Source organism: Heloderma suspectum, chromosome 7, assembly GCF_057233095.1.
Source record: "Heloderma suspectum isolate Gila_16-S chromosome 7, 16-S_ref, whole genome shotgun sequence".
NCBI lineage: Eukaryota > Metazoa > Chordata > Lepidosauria > Squamata > Helodermatidae > Heloderma > Heloderma suspectum.
The window spans coordinates 45,399,713-45,419,667 of record NC_139464.1 but is presented as its reverse complement, the minus strand read 5'-3'; the positions used below and the strand labels follow the sequence as shown (position 1 = coordinate 45,419,667).

The window sequence follows — 19,955 nt, the reverse complement described above, 5'->3', positions numbered from 1 at the left end:
GGTTGAATACATTTTTCTGCTTTGAGGGTGGATTTTGAGGTGGCTGGTTGCATGTTAGGTAACTTTAAAAAAGATGGTTAGAACTGGAGGGTATTGTCCTTCAGGATTGTGGGTTTGGCTTCTTGTTGTGAAGTGAACTAGCTCTTGTAAACAAGATCATCCTGGCTAATGCTGCTTGTAATTTAATTCTAACTCTTCACGTTAGGTGGCAGAGCTGAAGCAAGAGTTGAAGTTGAGGGCACTGCCTGTGTCGGGTACCAAGATGGATCTAATTGAGCGGCTCAAGGCATATCAAGAGCAGAATGGCTCAGCTGGCCGAGCAATCACCACTCCAAAGCCCAATACTGCAATTCTCCCCAAAGCTGCTGAAGTGGTGGTAGCCTTCCCAGCCACAAGGCTGAGTACTGGACCTGCACTGGTTAGTGCAGGCATTACTTCAGCAGAGGTTGTTGTGGCTACAGTCACTGGCAATGGTGTGATGAAGTTTGGTAGCACAGGCTCAACTCCTCCTGTTTCACCCACCCCCTCTGAACGCTCCCTGATGAGTGCTGGAGATGAGAATTCGACCAGCGGAGATGCCTTTGGGGAGATGGTGACGTCTCCTCTGACCCAGCTCACCCTACAAGCGTCACCAGTGCAATTTTTGGTGAAGGAAGAGAGCTCCAAAGGCAGCACTTGTAGCACAAATCCCATGTCAAGGGCAGACTCCGGTGTCAGTAACAGCAGCAGACAAGACATGGAGGTCCAGGATAAAGACCAGATGTTGCAGGAGAAAGATAAGCAGATTGAGGAACTCACACGCATGCTGAAACAGAAGCAGCAGCTGGTGGAGATGCTGAAGCTGCAGCTGGAGAGAGAAAAGCGGTCTCAGCAGCCACTTTCAGCCATGGCCTTTGGAGAAGAGGGCGTAGCTGCAGTCCCTGAGCCACCGTTTGGCACCCATGTTAAGAGTGAAAAGGGCTTTGTGAGTTGCCAATCTACAGGGCAGCCCATCTGCCAAACTGACCAATTAAAACCCACAAAGACCACTAGCCAAATGGACACCTCAGATGCAAGCTCAGTGCCAAAGAAAGCAGTAATGGTGAAGCAGGAGATGCCAGCTGCTGAAACTGAGCCATCATGCCAGACCTCAAGTTTTTTCCTTGGCCAGAAAGGTGGAGGCTTCAGTGACCTCATCAAGGGAGCCCCTCCTCCTACCCTCATCACAGATTCCACTGGCTCTCACATAGTCCTCACAGTGACCAATCAGAATGCTGAGAGGCAGCGCCTCTCGCCTCAGGAGAAAGTGGGGAGTGGTTCCTTGCCATTGAGGGTAGGTATGCATGCTGTGGTAGTCTGGAGCTGGGGCTATTTATCCAGAGGAGGGCTTTCAGATAATGAACACACTCCATCACATTGCTTTAAAAATGAATAGTTTTTATTCCTGTTCTGCTTGTAATTGTGGAAACCATGGTGGCATGCCATGCTTCAGCACAAATTGATCACTACAAAGGATAGTGAGGGATCCTCTTTAGGTACAACACTGAATAATTAATGAGATGCATCATTTCAATCTTTTCTGTGGTCCATCACATGTTTCCCATGCAGAAAGTCCCAGTCTCAAGTGATGGCACTTCCAGTTTTAAAAATATCCCCAGTTAGCAGGACTGGGAAAGGAGCCAAGGGACTCTCAAGAGAGCCACCATGTGGTAGAGAGACAACAGAGAAACTTATGGCAAATGTGCTTGCCTGCCGAGTTCTTGCCCCAGTAGATTTGTGAAGGGCCATAGCAGAGTGATAGAAGCGATGCTTTGCATGCAGAAAGTCCCAGGTTCAGTCCTGGCATCTCCAAGTATAAAAATAGCCATTGCCAGTTGGAGTGGAACAGACAGTGCTAGGCTTGATGGACCAGCGGTCTGATTTACTCATATTGAACTTCAGATGTTAATAAGACATTTGTATTTAGCCATATTTCAGTCCATAAAGTTAGCGGAGCAACTGTTGGAGAGATTCAGCAGTGAGGCAGCAATAATGGCTGGAACTAATGTGGCAAAAATAATGGGAGGTTGGAGTAGATGACCTCCAAGATCTCTTTCAACTCTGGTTTTATGATTATAAATCCCTGAGAAAATGGGAAGTAGAGATTGGGAGAGGTAGCATATGATTTGATTCAAGGAATGGTGCTTTTTTTAAGTGTATGCAAACTTCATCCCAGTTCTTAGTATCATATTAGATCTCTGGTCAGTATCACAGTTAAGAAACAGTTATTGTATGCAGAATTGTCATAGCCATTAGTTCTCCCTTTCTATTCGTAGCTGCTCTTAACAAGTTAAACGAGTGTGTTTCACAGTATGAAATTATGCAGTCTTTTAAAAGTATTATGTCAACTGTTGGGGTCTACAAATTGTGTTTGCTAGTTAATTATCATTTCTGCTCGTCAGGAGGCATATGCTGAAAGTACTCCTCAGCCCAGGCATAGTGCCTTTCTCTTTCCACTGAGCAATTGGAGCATTCACCCCACCCCTACACAGACACACACACTTCACTCAGGCAATCAGAGGACTGGGGGGTATTGCAGCATTAGTGACTCAGCAGCAGAGACTGGTCTGACAACCTTCTTTAAAATATCTGCAGGTGTTTTGTTTTGTTGTCAGAATTAGAGCAAATTTCCACTGCTGCTTCTTGCTGGAGGCTGCTGACAAGAATTAAATTCATGGTTGACATGGTGATGGTGGCAACCGTCATTGTTGACCTGTAGTCAACTACATCTACTTCTCCTCTCCCCCAAAACTTAGAAAGCTCATTTGGTTTACAAGCCCAGTTTTTATGCTGCCTGTGCCATTGCTTCCCCACCCACTCTTCTTCCCCAGTTCATCCCTCTGCACAGCTTTTCTACTCCTCCACTGCACTTCTTCCCTTAATTTGTGCACGCAGGCCTCTGCCCATGTCACCATGTCTAGCCTGGGGCTGCAGCAACTGCCTCTCATGATGGACTTTTCAGGGGTGGTACTTATTCAATTTCTAACAGTATCTCTTCCTTCTCAGAGGGTGTCATCTCCACCTTCAAAAGCATCCATCCAACAATCTGTAAGCAGCTCCCAGTCGTCTCTGCAGCAGCCACCAAGTGAGCCCATTAAGAAGGTAGCTGAACACCTATTTGGTTTCCTAACAATTTACATTGTGGGTTGGGTGGCAGAGGAGAAGAAGGAAGCATGATATATTACAAATTGGCTCCTGAATATGGAACTGGCAGTGGAAGAGGTCCTCATTAAAGAGCTGCTCCTACCAGAGTCTGGCTCTGCCTGAATGCAGGTCAGGGTAGAGTGAGCCAGATAACTCATTGGAAGCAGTTTTGGGTAGTCATGCTTCCTTTGCTCAAGTGTTAGAATAATGCTGTATACGTTATCTGGCTTTAAATATTCCTCAGTAACTGGAAATGACAGTGATGATGCACTGGGAGAATCAGCTGCATACATTTTAGGTAGTTAAGCTTTGAGACTGTGCTTTTGAGTCTTGGCTTCTTCACTATGAAATTATCCCTTCAGCTCTCTTGTAAAATGAGATGACACTATTTCCTCGTAACTTTATTTAGATATTTTAGCCTGTTTTTCTTTACAAATAAATTCAAAGCCTTTTACAAAATGATTAAAACACATTAAATAATAAATACAATAATAAAAAAATCCTATTAATAAGAGCAGGTTAAAACAAGTTCAAAAAAGGGAGATTAAAAAATCAAACTTCATTAAAGGCTTGGTGGAATAAAAAGGTGTTTGCAGCATGCCTGAAGTTTAGAAGAAAGGAAGCTACCTTCACTCTCTAGGGAGGGAGTTCCATAATCTGGGTGCCACAATAGAAAAGATATCCCAGCCGTGTTTCTGAAAGTGGTGAGGTGCATAGCAGGGCCTCCATTGCTGAACTCAGAGGGTGGTAGGATCATATGGGAGGGAATGGTCCCTCAGCTATCCTGGTCCCAAACTGTCTAGGGCTTTGCGGATAAGAAACAGCACTTTGAATTGCACCCAGAAACTAACTGGAAGACAGTGTAGATGTTACAGAACTGGAGGAATATGATCAATAAAGCAGACTCCAGAAACTAATCCGGTTGCTGTGTTTTTCACCCGCTGAAGTTTCTGAATGCTTTTCAGAGGCAGTCCCATGTTGAGTGCCTGTAATGCACTGTAACTGAATGTGACAGAGGCTAGATCTGCAATATACAGAAAAGTGTAAAAGCAGTCCTAGCCACAGCTGCCACCTAAGCATCTAGGTGCAAGGCCAGGTACACAGCCCCAGGCTGTGTGAGTACAACCTCATCCAGAAAAGGATATATCCTCATTCCCAGTTCAGCCCTCCTACTCACAAACATATTCTCTCTCTCTCTCTCTCTCTCTCTCTCATTCTCTCTTGTCTGGATTAAGCATTAGCTTGTTTACATATAACCAATCCATTACTGCACCTGGACAGTGGTTTAAAACCTCTATTGCTAATTTGGCATCAGATGAAAAGGAGAGGGAGTAGGGTATCATCCATAGATTGAGGAGACCCAACCCCAAATCCTTGGACTACCTCTCCCCAAGACTTCATACAGATAAACATGTTACATAACATAGTGGATAGAACTGAACCCTGAACAACCCCATAGACCAGTGGCCAAGGCGTCAAACAGGAGTCACCCAGTATTTCCTTCTGGGATGTGTGAGTCAGATAGGACCGGAATCACTGCAAGGCAGTACTCTCAGATCCCATCCCAGACAGATGCCCCAAGGGTGATGATATTGAAAGCTGCTGAGAGGTCCAGCAGAACATACTTCTCATCTTGTAGAGGTAAAAGTGATGAGATATAATAGAGGTACATGAATGAGGAATGTGTTGTCATCAGTCTCCAATGAGATGTGGCTTCTGAGACAGCTGTGCAGTGAGTAATCTGCCTGTGTAACATAATGGAGGTGAGCACATATATGATTTGCATGATTTATGCAAGTTTATGTAGAACCTTGGCACAGAATTTGGGTTACGTTTGTTCAGACAAAGCCCTGGGCGTAAGGCTGTTAAAGAACAGGGAATCTAAAGGGTTAGAGAGTAGACAGGATATTTCTCAGAAACAGTAGCTTTTAAAATTGTGTTGTCATGTCGTTCCTTTCTCATCCTTGATTGGCTTTGTTGCTGATATTTTGTTGTTTGCATGATGATGATGAAACGGCCTGACAAATACAATGCGGTAGCTTGGGTGTGCTTAGACAAAGCAAGAGGTGTGGTCAGGCCTGTCCCCATCCTATTTCCCTAACCTGAATACAGTCCCTAGCTCAGAAACAGAAGACTTGATGGTAGGGATGTACGGATTATGTAAAATCTGTTCTGTCTGTATTTTGTGGACGGGTAGGCACCTTTTATGAACTTGAGCACACTTCAAGAGAGAGTGGAGAACAGGAAGGCCTGGCGTGCTATGGTCCATGGGGTCACGAAGAGTCGGACATAACGACTGAACAACAAAGGTTCCTTTTGCTTTGTTGTCCACTGATCCACAGAATCAGATTTTTTCTGTTTCTGGATTTGCATAAATTCACATTTGTGCAAATTGGCATTTATGCAAATTCACACATGTGAAAATGCACAAATTCTCCCAAAATGCGCATTTTCACACTTTAGCTTATGGGGGAAATGTGCATTTTTGGCTGTGTTTTTTTAAAAATTGCGTATTTTTAATTCGGGAAAGTTAGAAAGCCATCTGCAAGTCTGTGGAATTCGCCTGACAAAGGAGAAGCCAGTCCACTGTGGAATCTGGAGGTTGGATTCATGAAAATCTGAACTCATTTGGTTCTGTTGCAGGTTTTGCCGACATCCCTACTTTCCCTTCTCCCAGCCCAGGAGCTGCATTCCTCCCCACTCCCTTGCCCCTGACTGTTTGTTTTCTGAAGTGTGAGAATGCCTTACAACCCTTCAGAAGGGAAACTACTCCCCACTCCCATGGTGTCAGTGGAGGGGTCAGTGAAGGTTTTGACACCCTCCTCCCCATCACTGCAGTGGCATTGCAAGTGCAGTGTCCCCTGCCGCCACACCCACATAAGGATGAATGGCAGCCATTCATTTATGGGGGGAAAGGTAAAGGGACACTGGTTTTTGCATTCATACATGACATATATGCCATTTGTACATGCAGCAATGTAATTTACGTTGCTGCATGTATATACACATACAGACACATTTTTTCTCTGCCCCTTCTCCCTTTGGAGAGCATGAAGGGAAAATAAATCCTCTCCCCCAACAATTTGTGAATGTCTCTTGCACTTGAAACACATTGGGACTCACATTTAAATAGAGACCAAATTGAAGTTTGCACCTCTTCAGACTTGTCTTTGATCTTTTAGGGTTTGTGACTAGTGAACAATTTGAATTATAAGTCTGTGAAGAAATTCTAACTGGCTTCCTTTGCAGTAGGAATCCTATAAGGTTTTGACAGCTGAGCTGTTCATTTATTTGTATATATTTATTTCTACATTTATACCCTGCCTTTCTTTTTAAAAATCAAATTAAAATTGTGGCTCCCCTTCCATTCTCCAGGTCCCCATGTTTTCATCTGCTTTTCCTTTACCATCCTAGTCCTTCTCAATATATTCTGAAGTATATGAAAACCAGGGCCAGTTCCAGGTCTGAGGAGGCCCTTTGTGCAAAGTGTCCTGTAGTGGGCCAGTCCAGTGTCTTCTGTCAAAGGGCCCTGCTGGGCATACCTGACTGCTGTGCCAATGCTTTGAGCAGCATTGGGCATCTGAGTCTAGCTACCCTTTTAATTTCCCACAGTGCCCCCAGAGCAATGCTAGGTCAGGGCATTATGGGAAATTAAATGGGTGGCCAGTCCCAGATGTCTGGTGCTGAGTGCCAGGCCAGAAATAAATTTTAAAGGGGGCTAGGGCAGGCATCAGCAGTGGGCCCTGGCAGCTGCCCAAGGATCCCAAGTGCTGCCCTGTGAAAACCCACACAATGCAGTCAGAATAGAATAAGCCAAATAGGTAATTTTCATGTTTCGCATCGAGAATGTGTCTTTTGGCACAGATTTCCCCCTTTCAAGAGTTTTGCTCAGTTCTGCTGAGTTGTTGAGGGAGTATACTTGAAGTGTAACATCATAAGCCATTTTGCTCACCAAAGGGGATTTTTCTCTTTAAGGAGTAAAGTTCTTTGGGCCAGTCCATGTCTGACAGTTGCACTTTGTTTCTTATCCCTTGTGCCTCTCTCTAGGGTCAGAAGCCAGGTCTGCAGATGGTCACTGGGCAGCTGCCTCAAACAGTCTTGTCTTTTTCTGCGCCTCCGAACTTGCAGCCCTTCTTCCTGAACGGCTTCCACAAAGGACCCCTGAAAACAAGCATTTCTGGCAAAACTGGCCAGTCCAGTGTGCCAAAAAAGGTACCCTGTCAGCAAGCCCCACTGAGCACCAGAAGAATACACTGGGGAACAGGACCCAATAGGTGTTACAGGCCAGACCTCTAGGAATGTGCATTCCTGTGCCACTCTTGAGATGCAGCTGCTTCTGACATAATGTGTAGTGTGGAGAGGTACCCATCCAAGAGAAGAAATTTGTCTTTCTGGCTGAAAGTTCACTTAGGTTAAGGGGAGATATTTAGAAGCATATCTGTACATTTGCTTGTCTACCACTCTTACCAGTTTTCGTAACTAACAATTAGGGCTGAGCTGAAGCAAGGGTAGGGTGGAGGATGTTTCATGAAAAAATTTGCCCCATGCAAAATGTGCACACTGTTTCATTGATTGAGGATGAGCTATAAAATGGAATGAAAACATATATTCATTCAGAGTGAGGGCAGGAAGTGTTGCCTGCAGTCTGATTTAGCTTTCCAGTGTCATCATACTGGCTGCATGACAACATAATGTCATCACAGTGCTTATGGAATCTCTGATTGCCTCAAGAAGCAGCCCCCTTTGAAGGTAAAGGTTGGTGCCACAGCTGTAAAGAAGCAGCAAACTACAAAAAATATGATAAAAGAGAGCTCCCCTTTCCCTCCAGAAACATTTATGGGTGAACTTTTTGCAGAGTCCTTGCTTCCCATTAAGAAGAGACTTAATTTTCTTAGAATTGTAGCCTTTTTGAAAACCGTTCCAGCAGTAACCACTGTGCATTTTTTTTACTTGCTGTCTGAATGGTCCACCATGTGACATTGACTTAATGCCATTTGTGGAAGTGTTTATTTCACTTTTGCCTGCTTTAGTATCCCTCTGTGCTACATGTCAGTAAAGTATTTTTTGTAAGCAGGGCTGCTGTCTTTAACACTTATAAGTGCCTAAAATTTTCTAAGCACTATTTGAAAAATAAGACAGACCCTGCCTGCAGGCTCACAATCTAATAGACATGATACAAAAGAAAAAGATACAAAAGGTAGGGGGAGGGAAGAGGAAAGTAAGCAATGGAGCAGCAGCTCCTTCTCTGGCCACTGGGTCTCCCCCTTGTCAGTAATGATGATAGGACGTGTCCCAAGGAATGTAGTCTGAGAATATTCTAGACATGGGTTCATCCTTGTATCTCTATGATGGGCTAAGTGAATGTTACAAATGGCCGACATTAGTCCTGTTGTATCTAGTGGTGTCACTATCTTGAGGTTAGAGTAAGGATTGCTTCTGTTTGAAGTGTTCCTAAATCATGGTCTGCAGGCTTGAAGAAGCATCATGTAGTGCATGAGTAGGAAATATATTTTGTGCACTTCATAGGCCCCCAGGTAAATGGCTGCATGGCAGAAGTGCAGAGCTTCCTGGGTGAGAGAAGTCCATAATGAGTTGGATGAGGCTTACAAGCCATATACTGCATACTCTTGACCATGGTGCTGTGATGGCATTGGGCGGTGTAAGTAGCCATGGGGCCTCTGAAGAGTAAAGCGGGAGAAGTTGCATCAGAGGCTCTATGGAGAGTGAACAGAATATGCAGATTTGTACATTGGGGTAGCACATAAATGGCTCATTTCAGAAAACTGGTTGGCTGTTAATTGCCTTTCTTTCTATTTCACAGCTGCTTTCACAGCCAGGTTCTCCAGCCCCTCCGTCTCCATCCCAAATGGACCTTGAGCAGCAGAACTTTTTTGGTACTCCACCACCTCTCACTCTCCCTGCCTCCTCAGTGTTGATGAAAGAACCACCAGGTTATGAAGAGGCTGTGAAGCAGCAACCAAAGCCCTCTGAGGTGAGAGAAGCTGCTTTGCCTTGGCAAATCAGGAAAGTGCTCGTGGTGCTGTTCTTTGTAAACAGCCCTGAAATTTCAGTGAGTCAAATGTGCTGGGACTGGAATGGCTTCCTTTGGGTTAGCTATTTTCCCTTTGTTGGAGATAGGGCGCTGCTAGAGACTGCAGGGATCCACCATTCATACCAAGGGTGCAGATTTAGGTGTCATGCTTGTTGGTTGACACTGACATAATGGTTGAATGGTTTGGCCATACAGTGGTGCAAGTTATAAAGTACAAGTTGCTGCATTACTGTTGAGTGCAATACCTAAACAAGGACATTCTGTTCTTTATTAGGAGAATGGCTGCTCAAGTCAGCAAATGGATGACCTTTTTGACATTTTAATTGAACATGGAGGTAAGAGTGGAATTAGAATTTATATAAGGGGCTTTTTGTTTGTTTTTCTGTGGCTTCTTCAGCACTGAGGCTAGTGGTTTGAAAGAGTACACTATTGAGCCCATGTATGAAGTCACAGAGCAAGGGGCCATTTTCCCTTAGAGCACAAGTAGGCAGCTTTTGGGCTGCAGGCAGCCCTTTCCCGCCATCTGTGCAATCCCCAACACCCCACCCCCTACAAGAAAAAAAGAGTGCTGCCAAAGATTGAGAATAGTTTGAAGGCAGTCAGGCACTTGTGTGACTGATGCTGCCCCTACGTTGCCACTGTTGTTGCAAAGAGGAGGGCCATCGAAACAAAGTGAGGCACGCATGTAACCCAGCTACACAGTGTGGCACTTTGAGCAACCCTTGGAAACTCTACATGCTGCACTCTGTGGTTTGGCCTCTGAGCTTGTGTGTGCACCTGAGAGTGAGGCGGAGAGCTGAAGGCAGAGAGGATGGCAGTGAGTGGAGACAGGGGCTCCAGGGGCAAGTTGGCTGGTGGGGGGAGCCACCATGTGTGTGTGTGGAGGTGGGGGGAGAGGATGGATGGATGAATGAATGGGAGATAGAAGAGTATGTCCCTGCCCACTTTTAGCTGAGGTCCCTCCCATCACCATTATGTAACCACCAACCACTTTCCCCTGAGTGAATGTAGCCCTCAACCCTGAAAAGGTTGCCCACCATTGCCTTATAGACTTTGTTTACTTTGTACTGAAAGATTTCAAAGTGTGGCAGGCTCACCTGCGGTAGTGGTGGTAGTTTGTCTGGGTCCAGGATATGTGCAATACTTGCAGTGCATTAAAGATGGCTAGGGGTTCATCCTTGCATTGCAACCTCTTGCAATGTTGGAATGCAGTAGTAACATCAGACATATCAATGGACTTAAGTGCAGTTATCTTTGTCTTGCAGAAATTTCAGCTCAATTCAAGGAGCAGTCTTCCCTAGCTAGGAAAGACACTGCTATTTCCCCAGGATGCCCTTCTCTGTCCAACAGCCACCATTCCTCAGAGCTCCCCCTGCAGGTGTCCATGGGCCACACCAACTCTCTAAATTCCAGCCCAGCAGGTAGGTTGGAAGATTTCTTGGAGAGCAGCACTGGCCTCCCCTTGCTGACTGCTGGCCCTGATGGACCTGAGCCTCTGTCCCTAATTGACCTCTACAGTGAGATGCTAAGCAGTTCAGCTATCCTGGACCACCCATCTTCCCCTATGGACACATCAGAATTGCACTTTGCCCCTGAGCCTCCTGGGGGACCAAGTTTGGACCTGGCAGAGGCTAACCTGGACAGCATGGATTGGTTGGAGCTGCCGGGAGGGCCAGTGATGAGCCTCACCCCCCTCAGTACTGCAACACCTAGCCTCTTCTCCACAGACTTCCTTGATGGACATGATCTGCAGCTGCACTGGGATTCTTGCTTATAGCTCTCGAGCATGCAGACTGAGGGAAGCGGTACAAGTGGGTGTAGGATATGGGCGGGAGCTTAAATGAAAGATGCATCTAAAGAACCCATCATTTTGACCAGCTTTTGTGAAGCTAGAGCCAAGGGCAAGCACCAGTGATGTCTTCTGAATCTCTTCAGATGTCTTCAGTGATGTCAATCTCAGGCAAGCTACCACCTTTCTCATGGGCAGTGGTGGGGTGAGACATGCCCTTTCCTCAGATGTTCAGTGGCCACACCAGACTTGTATGAATAGTCAGAGGTTTTCAGCATGGGAGTGCTGCCTCTCCTCCATGAGTCAACAATCTGGCTGGGTTTGGGGGCATAGGTCAAGACCAAGAATACAGAGCTGTTCAGAAGAAATTATTGGAGAAAGGCCTCTATGCTGGACCTGATTCTGCCTAGTTAGGAAACATTTGTTAAAAATAGTTAATTTGGCCATGTTGCAAAGGGAATGTTTCTGAGAAAGGGAATAAGGGATGAGGATGCGTACAGAACTGAGACGGCTACTATCCTCAGTTACGTGGAATAAGCATCCTATTCCAAAAGCCTTTCCCTAATAATGCCATAGTGTAGATGCTTTCTACTTGGCAAGAAAGCCAAGCCCAAGTTGTGTGCCAGAGCTTACATAATAGCCATCTTCCCTTGGCTTGCTGCTGATTCCTGCATGTAGTCCTTGTTCCTGGCTTGGCCAAACTAAAACAGGTGGCTGTAGTATCTCACCTGGCCACTGTTGGCCATGAATCAAGATAGCTGCATCAGGGATGATATTTGCAGCCTCCTGTAATTATTCTACTGCCTCCTCTTTTAGTAGCCCTGCCTGTAACCTAATTGTGTAGAATCTGCAGTTTTGAAGAAGTGGAGTTCTGGAAGGTTTTGGCCCTTGGATGAATTGGCCTGTAGCCAGCATAAACTGTTGAGTTGTGCTACGCTGCTGTTCCTAGTGGTCATACCATTCAGATTTAAGTTCAGCCATTCCTCCCACAGATTTCCTGCATCTGAAGTGTAGCTTCCCTTTCGTTGGAGGTTGGTGTCATGGAGAAGTCTGGTCTCTACTGTAGGTCTTGCCTCTTGATACCTGGTTTCATTTATCGCTGGTAAAATTTCTGTATATAGCTCTGTAAAACTTTTTGTTTTAGAAAGCAAATGAAGTTAACTCACCTGGTTAGGAGGTGGTACTCTTTAGCTCCTCCTCTTCTGTGATAAACACTTGGGGAGCTGCTATTTTAGCCTGTGGTTTGGTGTGGAAGAGGACTTGGTCCTTGGACAGCCACTTTTAGCCTTATTGCACATGTCACTCAAAGGAAATCATATACCTATTAGCCTCTCCCCCTCTCCTTTAGAAATTATGTAGTTAATGTATCTGATGGCACTGCCTTCCTTCCCACAAAGAAAGGGAGCAGGTTTTTCTCTCATTTCATAGGATTCCAAGAGCCCCTTCACTTCAGTTTCTCTTACATGTTACAGAGATTATAACATATCTTTTACCTCTTATGATGAATGGACTGATCTTGAAGAGAATATTGCAGTTATGTCTTAGAATGGCCAACTGTATGTGAAGCTTATTTCATTCAGTAAAAAACACTGTTTTCTTTAATGGAAACCAGGTTGTTATGGTTGCTATAGGTAGTGTATCTTTTGTATTCTCTCCGGGACCTACTACAAAGCATATCAACCAGCAAGGGCTTGTGTGGAAAGTTGGAGCTAGATTTGGGATTATTCATAGTGCAGGAGAATTGTGTAAAGCATATTAAGCCCACTTCAGGGGATTGGGGGAAGCACCTGGTTTGGGGAGAGCATCTTGGTTCTGCTCTCATACTAACAGCAGTGAATGTATTTAGATTTTACAGTACTCATTGGCCAAGTCAGGGCAGCTTTATCAGCAGAAGGGGTTCACACTGTCACAACAGCTCCCTGGCATTGAAAGGGTAAACATGTCACCCTAGTTTAGTGTAAAATGACAGAAAGGCAACAGCTTTGACCGAACACTACTGTTCAACATAACAAAAAGTGTCAGGCCTAGTGTGGTACATGGCCCATTGTGGGTGTATTACCCTTTCATGGAATGGGAAAATAATTGGGATTACACTAGTGTCAGTTTTTTGCCACTGTATGAAATAGTATCTCCACTTTTTAAAGTATGTTCCCTAAATTCTCCTTTGATATCTACACGGTAAAATATGAGCCGAAGGCTTTGCCTCTAGTTTGAATGTACTCATTCGTCTGCTGATAACCACTAATTGTATAACTTGTATTTGATTAACACACATACTTTCTTCCATTATGCATCAATGAAAAGAGTTATCAGCACAGGTAAGAGGCTTAGGCAGTGCTGTAGTATTGGCCTTAGAGTGAACATGCAACTGGAAAAGGGTATGGAATGAGCAGTTACCTGGGGAGAGAATGGATAAATCAAATTATTTTTTCAGTTACAGATATTTGAAAAATCCATTTTATTAAAAAAAAATTGTGTTCTAGCATCTTTGTATATCTCATCTTTGGTCATGGCATTACAGATACCCTATACATGCCATGGTAAAAATATAGCAAAGGCATTCAACAGAGTAATGAAGAGCTACTTCACACTGTTGTAATTTAGGTGAGAAGTTATTCTCCACTGCCAGCATTGGGCATAGCTGCATCCGTTCTAGTACTGGGTGTTTTGCCACCCTCCCCTGTATGTTATGGGAAATGGGGCTGTTTTTCCTACTCCCATTGTAACTTCATCTTGCCCAAGTCTCAGGCAGAATATTCTCTAAGGTATGGTAGTACTGTTACAGTATTAATAATACAACATCTACAAGGCCGATCAACCATTTACTTAATATGAAATTCCTAGAGTTATCAGCACAGAAGTGTTCATTCTTATTCCTTCCCAAACACGAGTGCTGCCATAGCTCAGGTAAACAGAAATAAGGCTAAAGCCATATGAAAGATCAATCCCACTTCCCCATCTGTCTTAGACACAGTCACAAGATGTACAGTTTATTTATAAACCAAAATGACACAGGATCTCATTTTGTTTCATGATTTGATTGTGCTCCCCAACCAGTGCTTTCATTATTACCTGCACTCAGTTGTGCTGCCACCATGCAGCAAGTTGTGCGTTCCTATCCTGCAGCCTCTGCTATCTTCCTCAGATAGGGCAGAGGCTGTAGTTGTCTCCCTGAGCCAGCTCAGTCCTGAATCCATTTCCTGCTCTAAGATATGTCAAAATATACAGAGATTTCTGGATGTAATTTACACCTTTTGGTTACCAATTAAAAAAAAATATGGTCTGGGCTAAAATGATTTGATTCGGTTCAGCTATCATCCAGAATTAAAGGAGAGGCTACTGCTGCCCCAATCCTTCACATCGCCCAAGGCAGTTACCAGCCCATCATCTTAGGCACTTAATGGCAGTACCAAAGCCATTCATGCACTGTAGCACCTGGAAAAACAAGTCAAGAATCACATTCTCTTTCTCTCTTACTTAGAGGTTGCTTCACATATTAGCTCTGTGTAGGAAAATAAGTTTACCATTACAGATGAAGTAAGCTTCAGGAGTTTGCCAGCCATCAGTCTCTTCTCCTGAACAGAACAGAATGGAACAGCTAGACTGGCTACATTTAGAGGATCCCTCTACCTCTTGTTATGCTTCTCTTGCCTAGTTATGACAACTTTGTAGCCAAGGTTGCTGCCTTTCCTTACCTTTCACCTGGACCTTCAGGTCTCCACAATAAGTGATTGTTGTCTTCAGATACTGGGCCCATGTGGTACTCATGACTTTGATAGAGTTATGCGCATACATGCTCTGCACAATCAAGTTAGCAACACCATGAAGAAGGAAAGCTGGACAGCCAGGGCTTGAACATTGGAGTACCATCCTTGTTCTCTTCAATGTGCTCCTGCCCATCTGCTAGAGCAAGCTGCTACCAGATAATAGAGATCCCTCAATGAGAAAAGACTACAGGAGAAGGGACAGGTTGGCCAGGGTGTACAATGCATGAAGGGACAACAGGTTGGCTGGGAGGGGAGAAGAGGGGTATATGCCAAGTGTTCAGTGCCATCTAAGTAGTCCAAGCAAAGACCTAGCAAGGAGTCACCCATCTATGTCCCAGCTAAAGAGGTGGTGCTTCACAAGCATGTCTTGAACTCCTTCCTTCAGTGGTTTCTTCTCTTTCTCCTACAAATAATAAGCAAAAAGCTATAGTCATTGAATACTTTCAGTGATTGTTGCTAATGTGTATGTTCTCTGATGCAGGGCCCAGAGCTACACCATCCCTGAGGTTGGGGGCTAGGACAGATGGACAAGCCCATCTGTGCCTCAGACTCCTATGCAAATAGGGATGGGAACCCCTAAATCAGGATTGATGGAAACGGTCAGTAACTGAAGGGCTGCTTACTGACTAGCAAGGGAGTGGGGAAGGAATCTAGGTTCTGCTGTAGAGACACATGCTCACCTCTCTTTTTACAGGGAGTTCCCAATCCTGAGAGAGGCTGAAGGCAAATTTACTGAGGACTCTGTAAAAGAACATACCAGCATTTATTTATTTAAAATATTTATAAGCTACCTTTTAGGACAAATCCTCCTAAGGCAATACACAACAAAATTTAAAACTGCAAAATATAATAGAAAAATGAAAAATAATCAATACCCAATAAAACCCTAATTCCCTAATAGGCCAAGGAAAACAGATTAAACTTACGGGCCCTGCTCGAGCACCTGTAATGATGGGGCAATTAAGAATCTAAAAGGAGGGCTGTGCATACAGTGCAGTCAAAGTAATCAAACAGCTAAATTCAATAATTTGGGATATTTGCTTGTACTGAGTTTATTCTGCTATTACACTAAAATGTACTTGGTACATACACAGTATTTTCCAATTCTTGTTTATCATATTCTGCTGCCACAAATCTTCAAGGAATTTAGACAAGTAAAATGGTCCAATCTGGGTGGGATGTGTGTAATGGAGAAACAAGGAATAAAACTGGATGGGGGAAGCGAGGAGAGAGAGGAGGCCTGTGTTTTAAAAATAGTAGCTATGGGGAAATAATGAGGAGTTCTATACAACCCTGGACCTCTCCACAACATTCATGCTGTGCTGCACTGTCCTCCTCAGTTTACACAGGCGGCTGTGGCTTAGTGGTAGAAGAGCTGCTTTGCATGCATAAAGGCCCAGGTTCAAGCCCCAGCATCTCCAGGTAGGTCTAGAAAGGCTCCTGTCTGAAACCCTGGAGAGCTGCTGCCAGTCAGTGTAGACAATACTGGGCTAAACAGACCAATGGACTGACTCAACACAAGGCAGCTTCCTATGTTCCTACATATATCCATGCTGTTCTGTACCTCTGTGTTTAATTCCCAGGGTTCCTATTTGCAACAAGTCCCAGATTCCTTAGAGTAGCAAAATACATTCAGCAGTGCCTCAAGCACATGCACAGTCAACAGCTGGACAGAACATTGGGGAGGAGTCATGTAATACACCCAATGTTTGGCTAAATACTTACAGGAGAAAGCATAAACAAATACAAACCCAGTACTACCTCTTTCCACATTTCCTTACATTACACAAGGCAACAGAGATACAATAGGAGGAGGAAGAGTAACAGCTCCCAATGAGTTATCAAACCAGAGACTAACATCCCAGCTAAGATTGGACAGGGCACAGGCATGCAAGCAGATGCAGTAAGTTATACATGTATGGAAGAGAGATAGGAAAAAACTACTTTAATGATGGGGACAAACAGAGAAAAAGGCAGTGCTAGAACACTGACTTTGTAGAACCTGAAGCGAAAAACCAGTCAATTTTTCCCCAGATTGGCTGAACACCAATCTGCTACCTCTGAAGCTAAAGTCTACCCACACCTCACTGTTTATCTCTCACACACAAACCTGTGAAGAAAAAGCTATCCCAACTCTGAGCAGATCGTCTTACATTCTCCTTCCATGAACTAGAGTCCAGCTGAGCAACAATGAAGGGTTGGTGCATGATAGGCAAGAGCAAAGCAGGATCCTATTCTGTTTGGAAAGTGACACTGATGGCCACCTCGCAATAATACACGACGCTATCCCTGCACATGCGCACTAATCCCTCCCAAGGAGGCTAAGATTGGGATATGTAAACAACTTTCATATCCTCTCTACCAGTATGGCACAAGCCGGTATGATTTTTTTCACTTGTGCAAGGCAGCAATTTCCAGAAGGTGGGGTTTGGAGGTACAAGAAAGTGGAAAAGAGAAAGGACATTCCACCCACCTCAGCTCACACTTGATCTGCACCCAGCCAGGACTGCGCAAGAACGACCAGGGGTGGAACCATTTCTCCACTGTCTGCAGGCTAGAACACAACACCTCAAGCCACAGATGCAGCACCTGCTCACTGGAAAACAACATACAGAAAAAGTTACTAGCACATAGAAAACTTCCTTTTCCACCACATAAGATAATCCAGGGAAACATTAAAAGGTTGAACCAGAGACTGCAGGTCCCTTGGTCAGCATGGCAGAGGATACAATATTGCAGGACACTCTAGACAACCCCTTGTAATGAAGTGTGATCCAAACCACTACCACCTCCTGTTTTGTGCTAACAAAAGCAGCCTTTAAGGAAAGCAAACTGGGTGACTCACTTCAGTCCAATGCAGATGAGAGAACGAAGTTTCACATCCATCTGAGCATGTGCTGCATCATGTGACAAGTTCACAGATTGCACCGCCTGCCAGGAAAAAAGCAAGTTATATGGGCAACACCTCTTCCCTTTGAGCCAGAACTCAAAATTACATGCCAACTGTATTTCACCCACAGCATTGGTCCTTAGAAGCAGCAGGGATGAAAGGACTGTATAATGCCACTTGCTGGGAAAGACTGGCACTGGCAGTCCTCTGGGCTTTTCATAGGATCACATGAAGGGCCAGATTAAAAGCAGATTACTTTGCCTCTTCATAAAGCCCTCTTGTGGACTCTGCTGTGCCTGACTCAGGGACCAGAATAGTGTACTCACTCGATAAAGCAGCTCTTCTGGAGTTAGCACTTTCCCATCTTCATCTAACCTAGAACAGTAAAATAACAGGTCCAGATGTACCAGGGGTACAGAACCTTAAGCCAGGGGCCCAAATCTGGCCCTCTGGGATTCCCCAGAAGGGTATGCCCCCTTTTCCCCAACCACTGTTTGGTAGTTTCCCAGCTTTTTTGCAGTTTTTTCCTGTTCTAAAAGATTGAAATGCTCCTAAGGCTTAGTTACTGGCAGCAAGAACATTCAGCTAAAAATACTTTGGCCCCACCCCTTTTGTCTTTGGCCCCATCCATGCCTGAAATGAGGTCTCTGAGAGTTTGTCTGACATGTAATTCAGCCCTTAGGCTGAAAGAGGTTCAACACCTCTGCGATACAGCATATGAGCTAGTCTAAGTGCTTGTCTTGCCCAGCATCATTCACGCAATGGTAGTAACCATTCCCTTCAACACAGAATCTCAGTACTCCTTGCAGGTTTCAGTACAGATAATCAATCTGGTAGGAAAAGACACAGCTACAGACTCATAATTATTTGAAGACTACTCTAAGCACAAGAGCCCCCTTTGATAAGGCATTTCTGCAACTGGCTCTCACATGCTACATCAGTAATGTGGCTACTTGAAAAGTGTGAAAACATTACAAGAAGAAAATGTTTCTCCAGGAGGGGTACCTGGTGGACAGGAAACCCCTCATTATTAGTGTGATGAGAAAAGCTTTACCTGTAAGTTTTGCAGAGCACAAGACGAGAATACACAGAGTCAAAGTCTCGCTCCACTTCACGCCCAGCAGCCTAGAGAAAAGTGCACACACATACAAACTCTGATCCAAATGTTACTGATACTTCTGCCTCTTATTGGAGACAGATAACCCATGCATTCCTCCCCCTGCCACAACTACTTACAGCATGTCACCCAAAAGGTCACCCAAAAGATCACCCCCCCAAATGCCTCCTTGCACTCCAGCTTTACAGAGTTCTAGAGAGGGTCGTGATGCCAGCCACAGTCAGATTTCTCCTATACTTGTCATACTTTTTCCAGGGACCCTACAGACAGCAAGTGCCACTCTTACCTCTTCAATGAAGAGCCAGGGGTGGCAGGGTCCCCCCAGCAGAGAAGGCCTCTTCAGCCCATGCTCAAATATGGCCTTGAGGGCTGGACAGAGTGTCCCCCGAACCAAGTCTGTGATACCTTCAGTGACAGAGTCATCTCCAGCAATGGAATACTGAAAGGGACAAGATTGCAACCCCTATTAATACTTGGAAGAAGGGGCACAGCCAACAGAAGGGCATTCATGCTAAGCGGATCTGTACCATGCTATTTGCAGATGCTGTCTCACATACAGTACATGTTCCAGCATTTTATGGGTGGATGGCCATGCAACGGTGGATGCCCACATGAATGAATAATGTAGTAAAGCTCATAGTACCCTAGTAATGCAAGCTGTGATCATCCAACTAGCAAGTATATGAATGAAACTGTTATTTTTCAATACTTACCCTTCACTCACCTTTTCAACCTCCACCTTCCAAATTAGTTGATGACAAATCTTCTGTTTTAAATTGGCTCCTCATATACATTTAATTAATTCCTAGCTTTGCTACAGACTTATTGAATGAGCCTGGATTTGTCACTTCATTTCTACATCCTCTGCCTTTCCTACTGGGGCATGGGAATAATGATATTGCCCATTCACCCATGTTTTGTGCATATACTCAGAATTTGTTTCTCAGCATTAGCCTCACCAATATTCCATTTACAAGCTGTGAAAAACAAAAACATGGACCCAAACATGCACCCACAGTGGAGGGTGATGGCACTAGGCAGAACCAGACTCTTAATATGGAGGAGGAAATTTTACCTCTTTGCTCCGTTCATCCAGGACCTCCACAAACTTTGCAGGAAACCAACCTATAAAAAATCAGGGAAAGAACAAAGGATAAGGACCTAGCTTGACAGCAACC

General features: G+C 44.6%; 2 protein-coding genes across 26 annotated transcripts in view; one reads left to right on the top strand and one right to left on the bottom strand.

Annotated features, from left to right (window-relative positions):
• The window catches only part of MRTFA (myocardin related transcription factor A), a 151,365-nt gene that overhangs the window by 124,374 nt on the left and 7,036 nt on the right, over nucleotides 1–19,955 (top strand). For 3 of the 5 annotated variants that reach the window (XM_084809907.1, XM_084809910.1, XM_084809908.1), the window contains 6 exons: nucleotides 206–1,312; nucleotides 3,025–3,120; nucleotides 7,210–7,374; nucleotides 8,984–9,154; nucleotides 9,489–9,549; nucleotides 10,480–13,485. In XM_084809907.1, the coding sequence (XP_084666033.1) occupies nucleotides 206–1,312; nucleotides 3,025–3,120; nucleotides 7,210–7,374; nucleotides 8,984–9,154; nucleotides 9,489–9,549; nucleotides 10,480–10,991 (2,112 nt within the window). In that variant the 3' untranslated portion in view covers nucleotides 10,992–13,485. Of the gene's footprint in view, nucleotides 1–205; nucleotides 1,313–3,024; nucleotides 3,121–7,209; nucleotides 7,375–8,983; nucleotides 9,155–9,488; nucleotides 9,550–10,479; nucleotides 13,486–19,955 lie in introns of those variants that run through there. The other 2 variants (XR_014784296.1, XM_084809909.1) reach the window with 2 other exon arrangements.
• SGSM3 (small G protein signaling modulator 3) overlaps nucleotides 13,234–19,955 on the bottom strand; it is a 59,772-nt gene continuing 53,050 nt past the window's right edge. For 15 of the 21 annotated variants that reach the window (XM_084809911.1, XM_084809915.1, XM_084809925.1 and 12 more), the window contains 8 exons: nucleotides 19,853–19,902; nucleotides 19,064–19,216; nucleotides 18,715–18,785; nucleotides 17,987–18,035; nucleotides 17,616–17,701; nucleotides 17,244–17,366; nucleotides 15,451–15,511; nucleotides 13,684–15,173 (listed from right to left, as the gene is read on the bottom strand). In XM_084809911.1, the coding sequence (XP_084666037.1) occupies nucleotides 15,090–15,173; nucleotides 15,451–15,511; nucleotides 17,244–17,366; nucleotides 17,616–17,701; nucleotides 17,987–18,035; nucleotides 18,715–18,785; nucleotides 19,064–19,216; nucleotides 19,853–19,902 (677 nt within the window). In that variant the 3' untranslated portion in view covers nucleotides 13,684–15,089. Of the gene's footprint in view, nucleotides 13,401–13,683; nucleotides 15,174–15,450; nucleotides 15,512–17,243; nucleotides 17,367–17,615; nucleotides 17,702–17,986; nucleotides 18,557–18,613; nucleotides 18,786–19,063; nucleotides 19,217–19,852; nucleotides 19,903–19,955 lie in introns of those variants that run through there. The other 6 variants (XR_014784298.1, XR_014784300.1, XR_014784301.1 and 3 more) reach the window with 5 other exon arrangements.